General features: G+C 43.9%; 1 protein-coding gene across 7 annotated transcripts; it reads right to left on the minus strand.

Annotated features, from left to right (window-relative positions):
• Positions 1 to 729: 729 nt before the first annotated feature.
• MSRB2 (methionine sulfoxide reductase B2) lies at positions 730 to 22192 on the minus strand. 7 transcript variants are annotated; one of them, XM_066386051.1, is made up of 6 exons: positions 22033 to 22192; positions 13376 to 13476; positions 8057 to 8133; positions 2464 to 2641; positions 2093 to 2183; positions 730 to 1192 (listed from the first exon to the last, which is right to left on the minus strand). In XM_066386051.1, the coding sequence occupies exons 1-6, from the start codon at positions 22148 to 22150 to the stop codon at positions 1188 to 1190; spliced, it is 570 nt and encodes a 189-aa protein (XP_066242148.1). In that variant the 5' UTR covers positions 22151 to 22192; the 3' UTR covers positions 730 to 1187. The 7 variants fall into 7 exon arrangements, with proteins under 7 accessions (XP_066242148.1, XP_066242147.1, XP_066242146.1 ...); XM_066386048.1 differs by lacking the exon at positions 730 to 1192 and adding an exon at positions 1711 to 1769 and having other exon boundaries at positions 2464 to 2611; XM_066386047.1 differs by lacking the exon at positions 730 to 1192 and adding an exon at positions 1711 to 1769 and having other exon boundaries at positions 2464 to 2638.
• Positions 22193 to 23093: the final 901 nt, after the last annotated feature.

The following is a 23093-nucleotide window of genomic DNA, read 5'->3' on the forward strand; positions in this document are numbered from 1 at the left end:
AATAAAGAGAAAAATGGAATAATTAAGTTTCCTTTCTGCTCATAAAGTCCCACAGAAAATGATTTTAACACTTTCAATAGCAAATTATTCAAGACTCTCAATTTATAAAACACTTGAGTTGCTGCTGTTGATGTTAGTATAAACAAATGCCTATGATCATCTGATATAATTATTTTTTTTGGCATTTGAGTTAGTCACTTTTTATAAAAGAGCAAATTCATAAACTTAGTCCAAAAGCAAAATTAAATTTTAGTAAATATTTTATTTGAATATTTTAAAGTTTAACATTGTAGCCACTCTTATCCCTTATTGCTGAAATCTAACAAGCACCCACTGGAACTTATTTGAGGGTCAAAAGTTGGAAATAGAATATTCAAGACATTCCAAACTTTTGGAAAAGAATCCTGCACCCCATCCATCAGCACAGGTGCCGCCCAAAGCTCAGCTCTTCCCCAATCCTACTCCTTGGGGGATTGGGGAAGATTGTTGTGTCCAAACAGACATAACAAAGAAGCTCACCTGCTTGATCCTAACTAGGAGTCAATCGTCTCAGGATTCCTGTGCTGCTTTCATCAGAGCCGGATGTCCCATGGGCCTCTGAAAATGAAGGCCACCCAGTGCCGGAGCAGTACTTCTTCTCAGAACTAACTACTTTTAGAGCTGGATGTTGAATAACCCTGTATTTTCCTTCCTCTTTTTCACTTGATCCCTCACCTATATACATCCATGAAAGGCTTAACTGCAGTGAAAAGTTTGGGTTGTTTTGTAGGAATTTTTTGGTTTATAGTCCATCAGCCTTCTAATATCCCCAAAGAGTCATGCTGTCAGGTTACAGGCGGAATCCACAGAAGCTGACTGGTTGGAAATGGCTGCTCCTCTGCCACTCTGGGAAACCCCACAATGAAAGCAGGAGTCAGGGTTGAGTTCGTTCCAGATAAATAGAGAAGTTGTGACTTACTTGGTTCAAGCAGCAAACTTAAGCCAGTTTGGTATTAAATAAAACAAGTCACTCATATGAATTTTGAAAACTGAGGATGTAAATGAATGAGCAGCAAGGGAAGGGGATTTAAAAATCTCTTGGAGGAAGTCAGGGTGTCCCTGGTTTGAACTTCAGTGCCACACTGTTAATACAAAACCTCTGACCAGTGGGCCAAGGTCCATCGGGAAACACGTGGCCAAGATGAGCTTCACACTGCAAAGGAGAAACACCTCTGTCATTTCTCCACCGAAAGAAAGCCCTTTACATGAAAGGAAACAGATGAACCCCACGGGGCCACCCAGCGTCTGGCATCTGTGTGGGGGAAAGTCCACTGAAATTGATTAAGCATGCAGAGCACAGCAGTGGTACACGGCTCTGTGTTCTGTCAGTGAGAGTGTGAGCCAGGTACTGAACATAGACCTTGGTTTATTGACCCATAAAATAGAAATAATTGTACTTATTTAATAGAGCTGTTGTGACAATTAATTGATATAATGCATATAAAGCAATAACAAATTTCTGGGTGAGTACTCAATAATGATGTTGTGCGAGTGTATTATTATTATTTATTTATTTTTTTGTATTTTTCTGAAGCTGGAAACGGGAAGAGACAGTCAGACAGACTCCCGCATGCGCCCGACCGGGATCCACCCGGCACGCCCACCAGGGGGCGATGCTCTGCCCCTCCGGGGCTTCGCTCTGTCGCGACCAGAGCCACTCCAGCACCTGAGGCAGAGGCCACAGAGCTATCCCCAGCGCCCGGGCAATCTTTGCTCCAAAGGAGCCTCGGCTGCGGGAGGGGAAGAGAGAGACAGAGAGGAAGGAGAGGGGGAGGGGTGGAGAAGCAGATGGGCGCCTCTCCTGTGTGCCCTGGCCAGGAATCGAACCTGGGACTTCTGCACGCCAGGCCAACGCTCTACCACTGAGCCAACCGGCCAGGGCTATTATTATTATTTTTGACAATAAGACTATGCTCTGCTCATCTGCTTGCTTCTGGTGTTTTACAAAACCAGAACACTTGAAGACACAGGCTATCAAAATAAATCCATTATCTGGATTTAAGCACTCTCTCCTACTAAGCTCACAGAGGGAGCATATGCTGATGTTACTTACCTGCAGTGTCACTCTGATGGTCCATGACACACTGCAGAGTGGAGAGGAAGGTGGGGAGATGCCGTTCACGCCAGGCCTTTGCTACCTGTCCCTATTCAAGAGACAGTAAAGGGCCAGCTCCTCCTTTCAGATCGTCACTCTGCTCCCGGCTCTGGAGGGCCGGGACCAGGATAGACTGCTCAGACAGGGGCTCAGGAAGGCTCTTTCTCTCCTTGGCAGGGCCCAGAACCATGGGAGGGAGGGGTCAGAAGCAGCAAGAGGAGAAGCTCGGTGTGCTGCAGTGACAACAGACATGCTAAGGACAGGAGAGCTCGTCATGGCACTAGGGGCTGCATCAGGGAAAACCAGACAGATACCACAGAGAAGCTCACCTGCTTGCAGACAACCTCTGTGCGAACTGATCCGAACGAGGTGTCCACTCGTCTCAGGATTCCTGTGCTGTTTTCATCAGAGCCGGATGTCCCATGGGCCTCTGAAAATGAAGGCCACCCAGTGCCGGAGCAGTACTTCTTCTCAGAACTAAGGGAGACATCCCCAGCGTGACAGCTGCTAAGACCGTTATGGACACACAAATAGCATTTTATGTCCTACTTCATTTTTCTCCCGAGCAGATAGGATCCCCTCCTTCCTCTGCCAGATCCCAAGGCCACTGCTGTGACAATAAATTCCACAAGAAGTTTGTCCACTGCATCTTCACTATTAAAAACAATGTCCCATCACAGCAAAAGGATTTCCTATTCCTTTGATATGGAAGGCTTACCTCTCAATGTTCAACAAGGACCTAAAAACACTAGGAGCTTTGTGAACTGTGTTGCCAATTAACAGATCAAATCCATGTGTTCTAAATGAAGACCAGGGGGAAATCAAAATGAAGTAAGAGTGGTCAAAGGAGGGCATCACGAGCTTGGCTTATCAGAGAAGTGTGAGCTCTGATGCAACAGCCATTTCCAGCTAATGGAACTTCCAGTTATCTAAACACAGGAGCTTCCCGGCGGCCTGCCCGCCCGCCTGCCTGCGGGGGTCCAGGAGCTGCCCTGCCGTGTCTTAGCTGTGTAAAATCGGGCACACTGCTTCACCCCTCAGCCTCAATTTTCTCATCTGTAAACAGGATAACACAGAGATGTTTGAGAATTCAAAGAGCTACTCTGTGGAGCACATGGTAAGTGCTTATGAACGAATGTTAGCTACGGTCATTAATAAAGAAGCTTAGTCACTCTAAGTCAATCACTGCAGTGAAGCCTGACCTTCTGGGGGAAGTCCCACAGGGACCAGTGATGACCAGGCTGGGGAGGGCCTGAGGGTCCAGCCAGAGGGAAAGGGCAACAAGCAGTCCGCCCACCAAAGACCCACTCTCTGAGTGCTTTAAAAGATAAGCTCCTTCAATGGCACTAGGAAAATAGATTTTTAAATTTTAAGTGGCAGTGAGATAGTTCTGTCCAAAAAAAAAATTAGAAGAAGTAGATTAAAAATCTTGAAGGAAAAAAAAAAAAAAAGCTGAGCAAAGTGAAAAAAAAATCTTGCAAATACTGAAATCCCCAGACCATGAACAGGGCAGGAAGCTCAGCGGGGAGACAAGCCCAGGCAGAGACGTCTAACATGACTCAGGGCTTCTCCAGCACTCTGGTGGCATGGCCCTTAATGCTGACTACTGAGGACTGCTGAGCGCTTTTGTTTACATGAGTTGTGTATAACAATATTTAATAAATTATAAAACTGAGAATTTAAAATATGTGCCTGCATTACCAGTATTTCTTTAAAACAATACATTCATTACATAATATAAATAACATTTTTATGATAGACGGTTATATTTTCCAAGATGAAACACACATTTCGGGAGAAGAGGTGCATTGCTTTACAATTTTGCAAATCTTTTTTATGTCTGGCTTGAATAAGAGCAACTGGGTCTCTGTGTGGACCTCCGGGTTTTCCTGCTGCAGGGCTGTTCTGAGTGAAGGGCAGGAGATGTGGCCTTGCAGATAATGTAGTTAGGAAAGACAGGACCACAGAGGTCCCTAAAAGGGTCCCAGGAACTCTTGAGATCCTCAGAGCAGGCTTTGAGAAGTACAGGTCTGACTTTGTGGAGTAAGGGCTTTGATTTCTGAAAGTCCTGGGTGTGAATCCAGCCTCTGCCTCTTCATCTACGTGAACTTAGCAAGTTAGTTAACTTTTTAAAGCCTCAGAGTCCTAATCAATAGATTAGTAATGGCCTCATTACATCACAGGGTTGCTGCAAGGATTAACTGAGATACTTTCTGTGAAGCATAGAATCAGACATGTAGTACATAAGTCAGTGCCCAGTATTTTTTAATATCTTTACTATTATTGTTAATAACAGATATCAATGAAATCTGAACAACTGTGGGTCTAATCAGAAGTATCTGCACATTCAGGTTGGGTTCTTTGCAATACTTTTCCAACGGTTCAAAAGCCTTCATCTGCACCACACTAGCCCAGGGAAAAACATGGTTAAGTACCTTTTTATCATAACCTTTTTATCCTCAACATGACATATAAACTAGTAACCATTAAAGGAATTTTTTTTTTAATTAAAAAATGGATAACAAAGATCTTGTTCTTTTTTTATTAGTAGTAATTTTAATGGGGTGACATTGACAAATCAGGGTACATATGTTCAGAGAAAACATCTCCAGGTTATTTTGACATTTGATTATGTTGCATTCCCATCACCCAAAGTCAAATTGTCCTCCGTCACCTTCTATCTGGTTTTCTTTCTGCCCTTCCCCTCCACCCTCTCTTCACCCCCACCCCCGTATTAAAGGAATTTCGATGGAGAATGATGAATATAATAAATTTTTTAATGAATGAATCTAAGACTAATGAAAAATTATTTAAAACATTTTATGGGGAACAATAAAACTGTACTGATGCAATTAACAGAATCTGGAGATTTTGCCAAATAATATGAGAGGGCCATCATACACAAGTTAAGACTGGGAACCTAAATATTAAGGCCAATTAGATCTCCCAATATACATATTGAAATAATTAGCAGATTATAGGCTCACCCTTGAAAAACATCCTGATAATCTCTTCTCATGTACTCTTTTGTTTATTATTCATTTCTAGAAATTCTACAGCCCCTAAACCAACAGCACAGGCATCTGGTGATAACTGACAACCCTAGTTGTTTAGAAGAATTTCTGTACATTTGAAGGAATCAGAGCACCAAAAAGGGTTTAAAACAATGGTAGTTACTGGTAACACGTAAGACATTAAATATTACGTAAAAAGGGAACAACTATCAGCTCTCTGTCTTCTTCTAAGATTTATGACCATGATGTATGATTTCATAGCAGAACTGGTGTCTGAAGGGAAGAATAAGGAAAGTGAAGGGAGAAAACAGGGAGAGGGCAAAGTCACAAAGTGACAGCCTGGCATCAGTCCCCAGGGGGTTGATAACATCCCAAGAGTGTTCCTGACCCTGGAAACCCAGTTTAGAAGGTCCCCGAGTTGGACAGCGGGTAGTTCTCCCAGGACACGCACCATCTTGGCTCTGTGCGCTGGCAGCAACGAGCACACCTGCCAAGAGGCAGGCCCTACACCAGCGTGACTCTTTGGTTAGTTTTGGTTGACTGATTTTTCATCTCCTTTTGATCTGTACAAGCACCTGAAGGAATGTTTCTTTTTCTCTACCCCTGCTCCTTGGTGTTAATGCTGAACACTGGGGGCAGAGAGAGGGGGAAGTGAGAGGCAAAACGGCTCATTCCTAAGACTAGCCTCTTGAATATAGTTTTCACTTACAGATTCTCATTAATTAGAATGTATACTCAAGAATTCCTCATTATCAAAGACAATCGAGTACATAGCCGTAAGAAGAACCCATCTCTATTATTGCTAACATGGCTAAGAATCGAGGGCCTGGCACGTTTCAAGCATCGCTCTGCTGCCCTTAAATGTACTAACTCATAACTCAGTTAATCCTCCCAACAACCTTACAAATTCCACACTACTATCAATGCTCATTTTACAGGTGAGCAAATTAAGCATAGAGAGGTTAAGAAACTTGCCCAAGGTCACAGGTCAATGGAGCCAGGATGTACCCCTAGGCAGCCTTAACTGCTCTGCTACACTATAAACAAATGCATCTTTAAAAAGAGTTTATTCTGGAACTGAAATGATCCATATGCATATATTCTTGTTTCCCTTAGTCTTGACTGCCACAACCACAGTAAACGGAAGAGAAACAAACTCAAAAGTCCTTAAAAAAATGAAAAGTTTTTAACTAAAACCAAGTGAAAACAAACAAATAAGGTTGGTGAACGGGCAGTGCAGGAAACTGGCCACTTGGTAAACAGGCTGTTGGAGAAATCAGCTGGCTTTCCTGTCACTCTTGGCTGCTTCACCACCTTAGTGACCTAGGGCTGGTCTCTCAACTTCTTGAATTTTAACTACCGCTGTGCTAATACAGTAGCCTGGCCATGTGTGCCTTATAAGTTAAATTAATTAAATTAAATAAAACATTCAGTTTTTCAGTAACATTAGCCATATTTCAAGTGCTCAATAGCCACACAAGATTAGTGGCTACTATACTGAGCAGAGCAGATACAGAACATTTCTATCATCGCAGAACGTTCTGCCGGATAGAGCTTTCTGCTCTGGGCTCTTCGGTCCTTCCTGCTCCACCACTGTGTGATTCCACACCTGATCTACAAGGCGAAGGGATGGTGGGCACTGTGTAGGAAGGTCTCAACTTTACCATTGCCCAAACTGGAACACAAATGAAGTAAAAGAAATGAAGAATAAAAAGTAGGAGAATGCTCTTACAAGGATGGCTTCTAATCTTTTGCCTTTATAGTCCAAAGACAGACACAGAACATCTGTCTGTTTACCACCTAGTACCAAGGCAGTTCTTAATACTTTTACAACATGGTTCTTTGGCTTATAGAGGGGTGGCCATCTTAGGGCCTACTTCTCTAGAACAGAAGCACAGGTCATGGCATAAGTAATCTCTCAGAAATACACATCTCACATTTTACTGTGTCAAAATTAACCTTCATCTCTTGTTATCCCCAGGCCATATTGGGCTGACTGCCATCTTAGATGTCTCCTCATCAGCCAGTGACAGAATGAATGAGTCTGGGCAAAGGCCTGCCCTTCCATGAGCATGAGGGGAAATCAATCCTAACCATGCCTCAAACTAGAAGGTGGGATCTGGATTTCCCAATTCAGCCCTCATGAGCAGGAAAGCCCAGTCTGCTCAAAGCCCCAAGGACAGGCTGAAGCACTCACAGAGCTGGCTTGATTTATATTTTATTCTAAACCAACTTAGGGTTAATGCAAAAGAAAAAATCTTTAAAGTTCTGAAAAATAAGACTTCAAAGATGATTTCCTTTCTTCTCCACTGAACCTACTTTTTAAAGACTGTTTTCTGCAATATCTAAACAAAAAAAGTCTTCCTTGAGAGATTTCAGATCCTGATGAACTTAAAAGAGACTTTGAAATTAAGGGACAATTAAATTAACTTTTAGCTACATAGAAGAGGACATATTGTTCACTACTGTCAAGCATTGTGGAAAATCTGTCCTCATAAAATTCTATACTTCCTAAATTGAATCATAAGCCCATTTCCCTGGGAGAAGTAGAGTTTTAATCATGGCCAAGCAAATAGTATTATGGTTTAGACTTCTTTAGATACTTTCGGGGGGGGGGGGGAGTCTAATCACTTTCTCTTAATGTACCCACCAAGTTTTATTATTTTACTATTTCTTAGGGACGCAGATAGAAAGCATATGGGCTAAGAAGTCTTGTTAACTGCTCTAAATGCTAGAAATAAGACAAGCAAGTATGTAATGTAAATAGCTCTCCTCAAAGCAAGCATGCCAGATGAGAAAGACAATCAGAAACAACATGGGTATGTTTTTATCCAAGGCCTCAGGCAAGGAAGAGTGAAAGACCTTAGCAGTCTGTTGCCCGCTAGAACCTCTTGATGTTTTATCTCACCTGAAGAGGGGACTGTTGCAGCACACACAGTGATACATTCCCGACTCCTTGTTCTTCAGGTAGATCCCACTGAAAGGCTGAAAGCCAATGAAATACATCATGGTTAGCTTTCTCATAACAGGAGCAGGAAATAGTACAGATTTAAATTCAAGATGAAGTCCACAAACAAGGGACTTTTTGTACTAATTTGACAAAGTGCAAATATCACCAGAGAAAAAATGACCGCATACTCAATGAAGCAGCCTGTGGGTTTATTTGCAGCCCAGCCTTTATTGTGCCAAATATTCAAACGATGACATTAATAATGCCCTGTATATACGTAGCACTTTTCATCCAGGAAAATGAAAGTCCATGAACAGGGGAGAGAGCAGTCCCTGGGATTGTGTAAGATTTCAGTCTCCATTTCAAAAGAATCAGTCCAAAAGGAGTCTAGCCTCTGTTGGAAACAATCTGAAGTTTCCAATTAAAGACTGAATATAAATACCTAAGAAGTATCGCTCAGTGAGATGAGGGTTGTGCCTTTAATATGCTTCCCTTAGTATTTAGGACACTGTGTACTTAATAAATGTGAAATAATGAGCTAGATTCGCCCAGTACAGAGGTTGGGAAACTTTTTGGCTGAGAGAGCCATGAAGGCCACATATTTTAAAATGTAATTTCGTGAGAGCCATACAACGACCCATGTACATTACACATTATCCAATAAAAATTTGGTGTTGTCCCGGAGGACAGCTGTGATTGGCTCCAGCCACCTGCAACAATGAACATGAGCGGTAGGAAATGAATGGATTGTAATACATGAGAATGTTTTATATTTTTAACGTTATTATTTTTTTTATTAAAGATTTGTCTGCGAGCCAGATGCAGCCATCAAAAGAGCCACATCTGGCTTGCGAGCTATAGGTTCCTGACTCCGGGCCCAGTACCTATGTGATGACTTAGATGAAATGACTATGTTCACTGTGGCTTCAGAGGTTGCAGGTTTTCAAAGGTGGCCTGGAGGAACACAAAGAACTTGAGGCAGTGGGTGAGCTGAATCAATGTTTTTTAAATGTTGTTTTGCAAACTGGATCTCACTGCTTTAAAAAAAAAAAAAAAGGCCATTTTCATCCAATTCTTTTTATTTCCATTGTCAAAGAAAATTCACACAAAAGAAACCCCTGCACTGGCCGAGTGGGAATCACCGTCCACTTCTGGGTGGAAGAGAAGCAGAGCGCAGAGTTGCCCGCTGCGCCGCGGAGATGGCCCGGGACACATACTGGACTCGCCCAGCCAGCCAGGTTTCCCAGCTTACCCCACTCACAGGTCAAATGTTCCAATTCCCTGGGTGGAACTAACAGCACATTTCCAGTGCGCTAAAAATAATGGACAATTTCAAATTAACCAACTGCACACACCTGGATGAGTCCCGCTTTGAGGACCCTAAACTTAGCTGAACAGTAGTGCGTTGCCGTGTCCCAGCCCTTGTCCCCTGAATGTGTGCTCCGACATCAGCACGCATGAGCACCTGTCATGTGGAGGAGGAAGTTTCACATCCCTCCCTCCTGGGCTCCCAGGCCTGAACCTGGTCTAGAAGAGTTGACTCAGTATCCAGACAGCCTGATAAGATTAAAAATATAATGTTGTCATTGTAGGTGGCATCTGGACACAGGAAGTGACAGGGAACTGGTATTAGTTTTTTGGTGTTTTTTAAAGTTGAAAAAAATAAAAGAAACCCTAGCTGACTTATTTGATGAAATGACATGCCTGAGCTACCTCCTTGCCTGATTTTCTGATATTTCCTTCAACCCTCCCCAATTTTATGAGTCCTAGATCTCATTTAGGGCTAAATTCAGCTTCCATCTCAATTGTTCGTGCTAGTGCTTACTTGAAAACCTATTATGTGCCCAATGGGACGTCAACTGGGCATGCACACAACACGCACATGAAGAACAGGCTGGAGCAGGGGCAAGGGAACACTGGAGGCCAAGAACAACCACAGAGCCACTCACACAGGCCTGGGGTTAGCTGTGGCCGGAGCAGGGCAATAAAAAGAGGAGAAATTCAAGGCTTATTTAGAAGAGAGAACTGAAAGGACTGTATGGGGAGAGGGACAGGATAAGACACAGCATGACACTAAAGATGCCCCTTGGGTTTTCCAGGTCTGTGCTGTGGGCTGACCATTTGTTGAAGCCTAATCCCCAATGTGATTGTATTTGCAGGTGGAATGTTTGGAAGGTGACTAGGAATGGGACTGGTGCCCTTATAGGAAGAGATATGAGAGAGAAAGTTGCTTTCTTTCTCCATCATATGAGGACACAGTACAAAGGCAGCCATTTAGAAATCAGGAAGAAAGCTCTTTCCAGTCATCGAATTGCCAGTCCCTTGATCTTGGACTTTCTAGCCTTCAGAATGGTGAGGAAAAATATGTGCTGTCTAAGCCTCCAGTCTGAAGTGTTCTGCTACAGCAGCCCAACTGACTGAGACAGTCTGTCTGGGCCAGTGAGAGTTCTCCCTTTGCTCTTGTCAACACAACATACCTGTTAGTAACAGATGACACCAGGAAAAGGGATGATTCTGTGATAATTTAATACAGGACTATTTACAAAGGTGGAGACAGGGTCAACAAGGGAGGGTGAAGTACCACTGGACCACTGACCATAAAAACATACTGCCACTACTAGGCCTGTGGGACAAAAGAAGGGGCAGTTACCAGGACCTGTGACACGCAGCTGCAGGTGAGGGCTGTCTGCGGCAGCTGCCACCTGCACTAGAGGAACACACAGCTCAGGGCAGGGCCCTGGACCCCGACTTCTCTAGCCAGCCATCTGAGCACTCTGGCATCGCCCACTGGTCAAACTCAATCAGCAGCCAGAGGTGAGGGAGGTGGCTGCTCTTCCCAGAGCTCAGCGCAGGGGTCAGCAAGGGGAGCGCGGCCTGGGGCAGGCAGGACGTCTGGATGGAGCTTACCTGCTACTGATGGCGGGCTTTTTGTTACTGCTCAACCAGGCAGTAACTTCCTTCACCGCACCCGGCAGAGTGCTGGCACATCTCTCCTGCCCAGCGAAAATGGGAGACCCTTTGAACAGTACAAACGTTCATGTACGCCCTCGTGCCTCCTGACCATCCAGAGTACGATCGTACAAAAATTTTTATTTTAAAAATGTGTGAGGCAACATTAAAAAAAGGCAAATGTATGTTCTTCTTATTTCGATAAATTAGTTATCAAACAAACGATTTTAAGTTAATAAAACTGTAACTGGAACTAATTTAATTTTTTGGAAAAAGAAAAAATGTGCTCCTGGGCATCAGTGAGCATGAAAATAATTCAGTACTCAAAGGATTGATTTTGAGTCGCTAAATAGAAAGCCTAGATGTTTTACTTCTCTTTCCTTTGCCTCATGAAGCTAACAAAGGCTTATAGTTCCACAATATTCTAAAAAGTTAAATATGGAAATAGATCAAGTAAAAGGGATTTATAACATTAGTTAAAATAATGGATGAGTCTCATTTTGTAAAATGGCCAAATGTGCAGGGTATATTGCACCATCTGCTTGAGAACCCACAGATTTATTCTCCCAAACACCTGGTAGCTCATCTTCAGGCTCTGTATATATACAAACTCTGCCAGGGAACAGGGCTGGCTTAGAGTATTCTGGGAATCCATGCGACGCTACAGAGCATCACATATGGCTCCCTTGTACCATCTATAATAATGGCGAATATAGTCTCTTTTCCAATGAAGGCTTTATTAAAATCACACCCACAGGAAGTTTTAAAAAATACCAGTCTTTCATAAAAATCTACTGGGATCTGCTGGCCTGTCCTGTGACGTTAGCATAGTTCAGCTGGGGTGGAGCCTATGCACAGGGACGCATGCACACGGCCCGCTACCTGAACTTTGTAGGGACTGCTAAAGTATTATAGATACTGTATAACTTCACAAACCCACTGTGTTGTGGTCATTCTGTGGGGTCTGCTTCACGAGTGAAAACATCTACTAACCAAGTCCAATAGCTACTGCATTTCCCCATGTATAAGACGCACCTACATTTGGGGGCCCGAAATTTGAAAAAAAAAAATTACATAATGTTGTTGAACTCAAGTTTTATTCATCATAAAATTCATACAACTCCTCATCACTGTCAAAATTCCCATCCATTAGCTTGTCTTCATCTGTGTCTGATCATGAATCACTGTCTTCATATATCTACATACAATGAGCACAAAAACAGGCGTGAAAAATCGGGAAATGGCAAGTAAAAAAATCCACAACCACTGTATAAGACGCACCAGTTTTGAGACCCCAATTTTTTTGAAAATGTGTGCGTCTTATACATGGGGAAATACGGTATATTCCAGTGGCCATATTTGGGTCTAAGACAGATCATTTGTTAAGCAATGCAATGTTGTAAAAATGACAAATATAATGAACCACTGAGGACTGTTTTCTCAGGCAGTGAATAAAGGTGAGCTTGTTGAATGTAGTGTAAATAATGTTTCTACCTCTCAGGTGTTAGTAATTCAGCATTCAGAAAATGTACTTTTTGAGCACTAGATGCCTTATTATGTGCTTGGGATATACCGACAAGTGCTCTGAAGGAAAAGGACTGGTTAAAGCAAACCCAGCTTGGGGCTGAGAAAAGGCTTCCCCAAGGAAGTGAGGTTCAGGCCAAGCGTAGAACTGCAGGTCTGCAGGAATGGAGGGGGTGGTGAGAAGGGAGAACACAGCGTGTAAGGGCTGCAGGAGAGAAGGGGGCCCAGTGTCTGAGAGGTGAGAGGACAGTGTGGCCAAAGTGCAGAGACAGGATCTAAGGATGGGGACAGGAGGTAGAGGCCAGAGCCGTTGGAGCCTTATGAGCTATTTAAACACTTTTCTCTTTACCTTGAAAGCAGGGGGAACCACGGAAGGATTATGAGCAGGGGAGGGATGTGACCAGATGTGCATTTTGAAAAGCTCTCTGGTGGCGGTGTGGCGAATGGCTAGAGGCGTGACAGGGATGGCTGTGAGCAGAACAGCTGAAGTCCCCGCAGTGTGACCAGCGACCAGCGAGCTGGCAAGACCCTGCACCAGTGTGGCAGCAAGAGCAGGGGGAGAAGTAGAGTGACTGGGATGCAGTTTAGGAGGCAGAAGAGATGGCGAGGTGATGGAGGGCAGAGAGTGACCATCCAAGGGACAGTTTCTGGTTTCGATAGCTGGTGGATAATGATGGCCTGAGAAGAATAATGGAGGCTTCCAGATTTGTAAAGCAGATGATGAGGAGTTGGCTTTGTAACTAGATCTGGTCCAATCCCACTTTCCACGCATGTAATCAGAAAGCTGTAGTCAGGCTGGCTTACCGGTTCAGTTCCTTTCTCTCTAGTGACATAGAATTGCTCTGGAGTCAGCTTCTTCCGCCACTCACCCTTGGCCAGAGATGGCTCGTGCTTTGTAAGAGACCCTGTATTGTTAAATAAGATGTTTGCTGTTAAAATAAAAAGGCACAGTGACCTTTTCCTCCTCAGCCTTTTTCCTGAAAACCCTTAACTCCCTGCAGAATACATCAGTGTCTTCCCCTCTCCCCTACTCTTGCCTTCTTCACAGGGACCAGAAGGCTCTGGTACAAGATGCTTTAATTGAGTCATTAGTTTAATAAGAAATGAGTAATAAGTACGAAGTCAGTTTCCTAGTCCCTCTGGGGCACAGAAGCTAAAGAGGCAGCTGAAATATGAAATAATGCAGAATAAATTCTCCTCATGTACCTAAGGGTAGAAATTGATCCTTCTTCCATTACTATGTTCAAAGGAGTAGTTCCTGTCAGGATGCAGCTGGGAGTAGTTGAGTGATTGGAGAAAAAAGAACGTTGAGCTAGTGGGTTATTAAGCTCCTTTCCCTTGCGGGTTTATAAAGATATCTCTGATTTTGTTTGTCAGGGGAGGTCTTTATTAAAAATCTTCTTGAGTGGAAGAAAAAAGAGATTCCGACAGCATATACTCCTGAAAGGGAAACTGAGAGCTGCCATAACCTATTCTAACGCTTCATAATTTTTGTACACAGTTTGTTTCCTGTCTTCTGCTCTCTCTGGCTCCTTTCTTACTACTTCTCTCCAAGGAACATAAACAGAGAAACTAGGACAAGACAGTGTTTTTTATCCAAAGCTGGGAATATGCACATGCAGAGAGCCAACCAGTAGTTAGGTGCAGGGTTTCAACAGTGCCCCTAAGCCCCATGTTGCTCAAGGTCAACTGGACTCTATTTAGCCAAATAAAGTATGTAGGAAGCCCAAGATGCATAATAAATGCTTTTTTTCATCATTCTGCATTACAATTTTGAAGGAATCTTATAATCTATCCACCTCAACTGGCAAGTGAGAAAACAGAGGCCCAAAGGGCGAGCGACCTGACCGTAGTATTGAAGATGGAATTTTAAACACACATGTCGCTATCAAGTATCAAACATGTCAGAAAATCATATTTGAAATTCATTTTTGTTTACAAAAAATTCCTAAATAATCTTTTAGCAAGAAGAGACATACCACTTCATTAGCAGGTCATAATAATGCACAGTGTGTTATTTCTATATTGCATATTGTTGATTCCTTGTTGTTTACATTCTAATAGAGGATTATTATGTGTTAAAACATATTAAAAGTTGTCTTTTTAAAAATAGTTTTTACTTATGACCCAGAAATCCCTCTACTGGGTATATACCCCAAAACCTCAGAATCATTGATATGTAAAGACATATGTAGCCCCATGTTCATTGCAGCACTGTTCACAGTGGCCAAGACATGGAAACAACCAAAAAGCCCTTCAATAGAAGATTGGATAAAGAAGATGTGGCACATATACACTATGGAGTACTACTCAGACATAAGAAATGATGACATTAGATCATTTACAGCAAAATGGTGGGATCTTGATAACATTATACGGAGTGAAATAAGTAAATGAGAAAAAAACAAGAACTACATGATTCCATACATTGGCGGAACATAAAAACGAGACTAAGAGACATGGACAAGAGTGTGGTGGTTACCAGGGGTGGGGGGAGGGAGGACGCAGGAGGGAGGGAGGGAGAGAGTTAGGGGGAGGGAGAGGGGCACAGAGAAAACTAGATAGAGGGTGACGGAGGACAATCTGACCCTGGGCGAGGGGTATGCAACATAATTTAATGACAAGATAACCTAGACATGTTTTCTTTGAATATATGTACCCTGAATTATTAATGTCATCCCATTAACATTAATAAAAATTTATAAAAAAATAAAATAAAATAAAATATTTCATCTATAATAAAAAAAAGTTTTTATAAGGCTACAGGAATTTTGTTTTTACTATGGAAATATACCTCTGAAATTTTGCTATGGAAATAGGGCTCAATTCCACACAGTCCAGGAACTCACCTATTGAGGAGCAAGGCAAAATGTATTTCTGTGACAATTACAATTGCTCAATGGCTCTCAGAGTTATCAGACAGAATGCCAACTAATAACTGGAGATGTAATGATCAAATTTTTAAAAATCAGCATTTTTGCAATCACTAGAATAATAACTGATTCAAGCAAGAATCATGAGGGAAGTCTAACCCCCTAGGTGAAAGACTGCTGAAGAAGGGAGTAGTCAAATATTTTCAAAATATGAGGTCAAAGAATATTAATTACAAGGAAGAAAATATTCCTTTACAATGGAAAAACAAAGAAGGCTCCACCTTAACCAAGTAAGTGAGCAAAGTTAGATCAGCAACGTGGGGCAAGCTGTCAACATGAGTGCCTCAGGTGTGACTCACTGAGGACACATCGCCCTCCCACTGCACTGAGTCTGCTCTTAGAGAGCTAACGGGGACTTCTTGGAAAACCTAGGAACACTCCTCCTTATCTCCTTTACTCCTCCGTAGTACTGACGCACTCTCTCCTTTGGGGTCACACTCTCTTGAACATCCAGTTTGTCCCTTTCAGTAGCCTTCCTCAACTCCCCTCCCTCTCGCCCCTGGAACCTTGGTGTTCTTCGGCAGAATCTCTCCATCCTAGGCTTTCTTCTGTCATCACTCCACACCTGCTCCCGGTGGTTCTATCCATTTAGTAGCTTCGAGCACCATCTACATGATGAGACTCCAAGTCTGTTTTTCTCTCACCCTGCATCTCTCTGCTGAGTTCCAGATCCATATACAGGGCTGAGCAAAGTAGGTTTACAGCTGTGAGTGGCATTCTTTCGAGTTATGAGAGCTATTATAATAATCATAACCTGCGTGTCTTTTTCCATAAGAACTGTATAGCTACTTTTGCCCACACTGTAATGTAAACACCTGGATATCTCCACTGCAATCTCCCACCTCAAACAACCTGCACAAAAGGCCTTCATGAATCTCACCCACCCCAGCCTGAAGCTGCTCCTCCTCAGACATGTTTTAGCTCATCCACCCCATGTTTCAACCCAGAAAGCCAGGCCATCGTCTATGACTCTCCCTTTTTCCTTGCACCAAACCCTGTTGGTCCTACTTCCTAAATCATTCCAGATCTGTTTATTCTCGCTTCCTTGTTACCATCTTGCATTAGAGGCCACCATTACCTCTGGCGTGGATTACTACAAAAGTCTCCTCACGTGTATGTCCTTGCCTATCCTGACCTCTTCCTTTTTCTTACTGCCCCAAACTTCTCAGTGCAACATAATACACCCAAGTTCAATTCCAAAGTTCTTAATGTGACTTACAGGCCCTGTCTGGTTGGCCCTGGTTACCACTTTGGACTCCTCCCTTCCACTGTGCTCCAGTCCCTCTGAACTGCAGTCCTCCAAGTTCCACAGCACATGTCATGGTCTGCCCAGCTTTCCACTGGTTCAGGTGGCACGAAGACTTCTCAGCTTCTCACAGTCTGGACCAGAAGCTGGAGGTCTCTCATCTGTGACCTCAGTTTATATTCCATCCTCCGAGAGACCTTCCCTGGCCGTCCCTCTCCCCCAAGCCTGTGCTGCAAGATCCTCCTCAGTGTTAACGTCCCTCAGCACTTCCCTGATAGACTATTTAGTCACAATAATTGCAGGTTAATTTGTCTGGATGTCTCATTAGACTAGAAACTGAAAGTCTGAAATAATTATCTTTGTTCAATATATTCTTAGTATATGTTACAGTGATTTGGCAGTTAATAAATATTCATTTCTTCATTCATTCAGTTAGTCAACAAATATTTACAGAGCACCTACTGTATATGCCAGATACTGTTCTAGATGTTAGCAATACAGGGATAAAAAAAAAAAAAGACAAGAATCAATGCCCTTAGGAATTAACTAAGTAAATAAATACAGAACTTCAGGTGATTTTTCAAAAATCACAAAGGCGATTAGAGAGTGAGGATGTGTGTGTATATGTATTTATGTGTGTGTGCATATGTGTGAGCACACACAATTTCCAACGAAGTAGTCAGGGAAGGCCTTCCTGAGCAGGTGACATGTCAGCAGAGATTTGAAGGAAATGAACAAACAGCCGTGTGGACATCTAGGAGAAGAGCACTGCAGCAAGAGGACAGACAGGTGGGGCGGGCCTGGAGGCCTGAGAAACGGCCAGGAGGTCAGAGCCACTGGGTGGCGCGAGCGAGGGAGGTTAGTGGACGTGAGGACGGAAGGTAATGGGAGCCAGATCAGTCAGGGCCTTGAATGCTACTGTAAAGACTGGCTTTGATTCTGAGTAAGTTTGGAAGTCAGTGGGAGGTTAGCAGAGGAATGGCAGGACTTAACATTTTTAAAGGATTAGTAGCAGATACACATTTTAAAAAAAGTTGGCCTGACCAGGTGGTGGCGCAGTGGATAGAGCGTCGGACTGGGACGCGGAAGGACCCAGGTTTGAGACCCCGAGGTCGCCAGCTTGAGCGCGGACTCATCTGGCTTGAGCAAAGAGCTCACCAGCTTGGACCCAAGGTTGCTGGCTCCAGCAGGGGGTTACTCCGTCTGCTGAAGGCCCACGGTCAAGGCACATGTGAGAAAGCAATCAATGAACAACTAAGAAGTCGCAACGCGCAACGAGAAACTGATGATTGATGCCTGTCTATCTCTGCCTCTGTAAAAAAAAAAAAAAAAAAAAAAAAATTGAAGCAGGGCAAAGGCCAAAGCCAGGAAATCAGTACAAAAGTAACAAATAATCCCCCTGAGAGATGGAATCAGGTGGGAGCTGTAGAGGGACTGAGAAGCGCTCAGACACTAGACGCCTTCTGGCAGCAGAGCCGATGGATGTGCTGCTAGATCAGATGTGGCATGTGAGAGAAAGAAGAGGGCCCAGGGTCGTTACTCCAAGGTGTGGATCACACACTGGATGATGGGGAAGATGACAGGAGGAGTAGATTTGGGAGCTTGGTATTGGATGCAAGTTTAACAACATCGATTAGATATTCAAATGAAGAGGTCATGTTGACAGTTGGATACATGGATTTAGAGTCCAGGGAGAGGCCTAACGTATAGATGTATTTAAAGCCATGAGACTGGGAGATCTCCACGTTAGTGAATGTAGTCAGAACAGACAGGCCTACGGGCTTGACTCTGAGGCACGCCAAATAAGCTGAGGGTATGGGGAGCAGTGGGCAGAGGTGAGAAGGAAGCCAAAAGACTGTGGCGTCCTGGGTGCTCAGTCTTTTAAGAAAAATAATATAATCTTAATCTACTGTGTTGAAAGACCAAGAGATGACTGATAAATGACCACTGAGTTTAGCAGCATGACCACTGCTGACCTGAAACAGAGCAGCTTCGGTAGAGGAGCGGGGCCAAATCTCACCGGCAGATTTAATGAGAGAAGAGGAGAAAGGCGATGGTGCCTACAGATCCAGCTTCTGAGTCCCCTGGTGGGAGCTGAAGGAAAGTGAGGTTAAGAGCATTTTTTTTTAATATGAGAAACACCCCAGTATTCCAGTATTTGAATGGGACTGATCCAGTGGAGAGGATACACTGATGATTTAGGAATAAAAGGGGAGAACTGTGGAGCTATTCTTGACCTTGAGTACACCAAATATGGAAACCGATTAAATTGAGAAAAATGTGCTGACTATCTAAGCTTTAGAGCACTATTCAAGATGACAATAAAGGAGTTTTACAAAGCAATGTAAGTTAAACTGCTGACAGAATGGTGGAAACATTTTAAAAAACGTTTTAGGCTGGGTTATCAAGTAGAGTTGTTTCTGTCATTGTTTTAAGAGCAAGTAGTATTAGAACTAGTTTTAATGGATGTGAACTATGTGTTTAAGCATAAGGGAAGTGGAAGGCATTCTAATTTAGGCAACTTAAAAGACTAGTAGATATATAGGTATAACTACATCTTGTAAACCTTCTACCAAGGGCAAGATGCTAACAGACAACCAGTGCCAATGTGCCAGAGTGATTTAAGCTGGGACTTGCCACACAGAGGTGACCTCAAAGGTAAAAAACAGGAAAGCCCGAGTAAAACCCGTCTTTGCTAGTTAGAATGAGCTGTCCTTGATTTCTCCTCCCAGAACTGCCACTACGGTCCTGAGGGGCCTGTGAAACAGGAACCCGGCCATCACTGACATCTGTCAAAGAAATACATTTCTGTGGTTTCAGCCACCCAGCCCACAGTATTCTTGTCATGGCAGCCTGAGCAGAGTAACATATGCTTCAGGAAATGACTAAAGCTTGAATAAAATTGCATTATGAGCAAATTCTGGGCATCTTTACCAAACAGTAATTTAGGTGCACATACATACAGCACACAGCAAGGTCTCACTTGGGAATGAGTTAAATCTTTGGGCCACCAGTGGCTAGAGAGCAGGATTCAGCACTAGCCTCCTCATCCTTTTGTGCATGTGTGCAGGTGTTTCCCTCATCACCTGCATCTCATATGGGTCCTCTGGGAACCTCATGCTGTTCAGATTCTCTCTGCACTCTCTTGATATCTTCACTACCAAAAAGTCAAAATATCTGGGTTGCTGCTGTCGAATACATAGCTGTCAAATGTATGCTTGAACTATGTATGCTTTCATAAACTCAGATTCCTTTGGTTCCTCTCTTTGTGCTGATTTGCACAGGCTGTATTTCTTGTTGCTCATATGTTCCAAGAGGTGGGCCTTGATTTTCTCCTCTTTACAAAAGCATACTCTTGCTCTTATGGTCACCCACCTCCTTCTGGTTTTGCTAACCTTTCTAGTCATGGTTGCAATTGTCATACACGAGCCAGCCTCATCTCAATAACTACTGGTTGAAACTAAAAAAACCTATTACGAACTGGGGTAAAACGAATCCCAGCCAACCCTAATCTGCAGAATTAACCTTCTCTCCCACCACAGCGTCTGGACTGTTTTAAACTTCTGCTCAGATGGTCTCCAAGCAGAGTATCTCTAGAAAGAATGTTTTCCTGAAACAACAGATTATTTCCTCCAAATACTTCTAACTTTCCTGTTCAATCTGCTCTTTGTCAGTCTGGATGTTAAAATCACAGGGGCCTTGCCTCTGGCATATCAGAAGTCTCAGGGCTGGAGGACGGCTCTCTGTCACTCTCAACATCTTCTCATTTCTCTTTCTCTCCAACCTTCCCCAAGTCCACAATGGGAGTTAAATGTGGACTACACTTTTGTCTTTTCCATTTATTTATGTAAGTATAATTAATATTTATAGTGTGCTTACTAAGTGCCAACCATTGTGAAAAGCATTTTAAATTATTTTTCCCATTTATTCTGTACAACCCTACTATTGTCATTATTCATAAAATAAAAAAAAAAGGTTTAAGCTTACCAAGTTCAAGATGTGCCCAAAGACACAGCCAATAAGTGATATTGTCCACACTGAAGCCCTTTATTACCTGTCAATCATTTTTAATTGATGCCTAATAGTTTGCTGAACTTTCATGGTTTATGTAAGCATCTCTTAACTGATGGACATTGGCTTATAGCCAGTTTCTGGTTCTTTAGTGCTCTTTAAAACATCTTTGCACATACAGCTTTGTGTGTTTGAATTACTTCCTTAGGATAATTGCCCAGGAGGGGGTGTCTGGTAAGTTACACAGCTCTAGTTATATATTGGTGTCTGGCCAAATTCTCCTGTTGCCGAAGAACTTTAGATCCGAGGGCAATTCATTAGGCTGTTTCTGACAGCACAAAGTGCACATTCACAAAGGACACGTTTCTGTTGAAACCACTAACCTATAAAGAGGAGTGAGGAGACTTCCAGCCTACAATTGTGACATTTCCATCACTGGCGGTTCTCAGCAAACCAGTGCTTGGCACACAGTAGGCAGGCAACAAATATCATCAGATTGGCTACTAGAAACACCAAAGGGTTTTGAAGGCCATGACGGGTAGTCATGTTGGATCAATTACCACTCCACAATGCTGGCGTTTCTCTTTAATACATTTTGAAAACGTTCAGGAATAAAGAGCTCCAAGCGACTGGGTATATTTTCAGCAGCGTTGAAAATATCTAAATGTTTTCAGTGGACACAGAACATAACTGACAGCTTGGAAGTCAATCCACAAGGCCACTAAATTACCCTGAAACGGACCTGAAATACGGGGGACTCCGTACTAAGGAGCAAAATGCAAAAGTGCCCCAATCTGACTGAGACGCCAGAGACATTTTGCATAAAACACACACACATTCCCCTGGTCCGCCTCAGCAAGGGGACAATTATCGGCCCCATCTCCCTGGGTCCTGCAAACACAGAGAAATAGAGCAGGCAGGAAGCCAATCTACAGGCGCTCAAAGTCTTCCAGACGGGACAAGCAGCACTGGAAGGGAAGACTGTAAAAGACGAAGGGCCGTCCGTCACAGGAAAGCGCACGGTTCTTCGTCAGGGGCTCCTAAGCCCGGAATTTTGTGCAAAAGAAAAAAAAAAAAAATGTGTGCATGGTCTGGGAGAGGATCTATACCTTCCTCCAGTTCTCAGAGATCCCCTTCTACCACTCCAGGTTTACAAGCTGGTGTCCGAGGTGGGTCCAGAACCAGCACTCAGACACCGAAGCCGCGGCAAGTGAAACTGGAAAACCGGAAGACTGGAGGCAGCGGCGGGACCTGCGAGGCTAGCGTCCTACCTGCGTCCCGGTGACTCGCCCTGGCGCGGAGGACACAGCTAGCGGGCCAGAAGGGTACAACCCGTAAAGGGGCTTCCCGGAAGCGCAGGCTCCAGAGTCTGCGGAAGAGGCGCGCCATGATGCAGAAGTCCGTAGTCTCCGCCCACCGTGCCAGCTGACCCCGCTCTGCTGCCCTCCCTCCTTGCCTGGGCGTTCCCGCCTCCGCGCCCGCCCCCGCGCCCCTCCCCCAACGCACGCGCTCTTACCTCTCCCGCTTCCTTTCTCCTACCCTCTCCTGCTCCTGCCTCTACCAGCTGTCCCTTGGCTCTCCCCACGCCCTTGCCCTAGCTGATACCCCACCTTCTCCCCCCTCTTTTGCCCTCGGCTCCCTCCTGCTCCTCCCCTGCCGCTGTCCCACACCACCTTTGCCCACTCCATTCCTCTGGGACCCAAACGCTTGTCTGTTTCAGTTTGTTTGCATTTTCTAGAATTATATATAAAAGGATATAGATTAATTTGCATTTTCTTGAGTTGACTGTAAATGAAATCATATGATTTAATCATATAAATGAAAGTACACAGACATTATATGGTCTTGATTTTATGTAACTTCTTTCATTCAGCATGATTATTATAAGTTTCTGCTTTTTTGTGTGGGTTTTTTGGGGTTTTTTTTGTATTTTTCTGAAGCTGGAACCAGGGAGGCAGTCAGACAGACTCCCACATGTGCCCGACCGGGATCCACCCGGCATGCCCACCAGGGGGCGATGCTCTGCCCATCCGGGGCATCGCTGTTTTGCGACCAGAGCCACTCTAGCGCCTGAGGCAGAGGCCATGGAGCCATCCCCAGCGCCCGGGCTATCTTTGCTCCAATGGAGCCTTGGCTGCGGGAGGGGAAGAGAGAGACAGAGAGGAAGGAGAGGGGGATGGGTGGAGAAGCAGATGGGCGCTTCTCCTGTGTGCCCCTGGCCGGAATCGAACCCGGGACTTCCGCACGCCAGGCCGATGCTCTACCACTGAGCCAACCGGCCAGGGTTAACAATTGTTCATCCCTTGTTAGTGCTGAGTAGTACTACCATGAT

The sequence above is a fragment of the Saccopteryx leptura genome, chromosome 5 (assembly GCF_036850995.1).
Source record: "Saccopteryx leptura isolate mSacLep1 chromosome 5, mSacLep1_pri_phased_curated, whole genome shotgun sequence".
Classification (NCBI taxonomy): Eukaryota; Metazoa; Chordata; class Mammalia; order Chiroptera; family Emballonuridae; genus Saccopteryx; species Saccopteryx leptura.

Bases quoted from the DNA above. Each gene is read 5' to 3' on its own strand.
- MSRB2 (XM_066386046.1), bottom strand. From the start codon at position 22,150: ATGGCGCGCCTCTTCCGCAGACTCTGGAGCCTGCGCTTCCGGGAAGCC. The intron at 2,642-8,056 runs GTGAGATAAAAC...TAACGGTCTTAG, and splicing joins TGCAACAGTCCCCTCTTCAG to CAGCTGTCACGCTGGGGATG. The intron at 1,770-2,092 runs GTAAGTAACATC...CCCCTCCCGCAG, and splicing joins CCATCAGAGTGACACTGCAG to CCGAGGCTCCTTTGGAGCAA.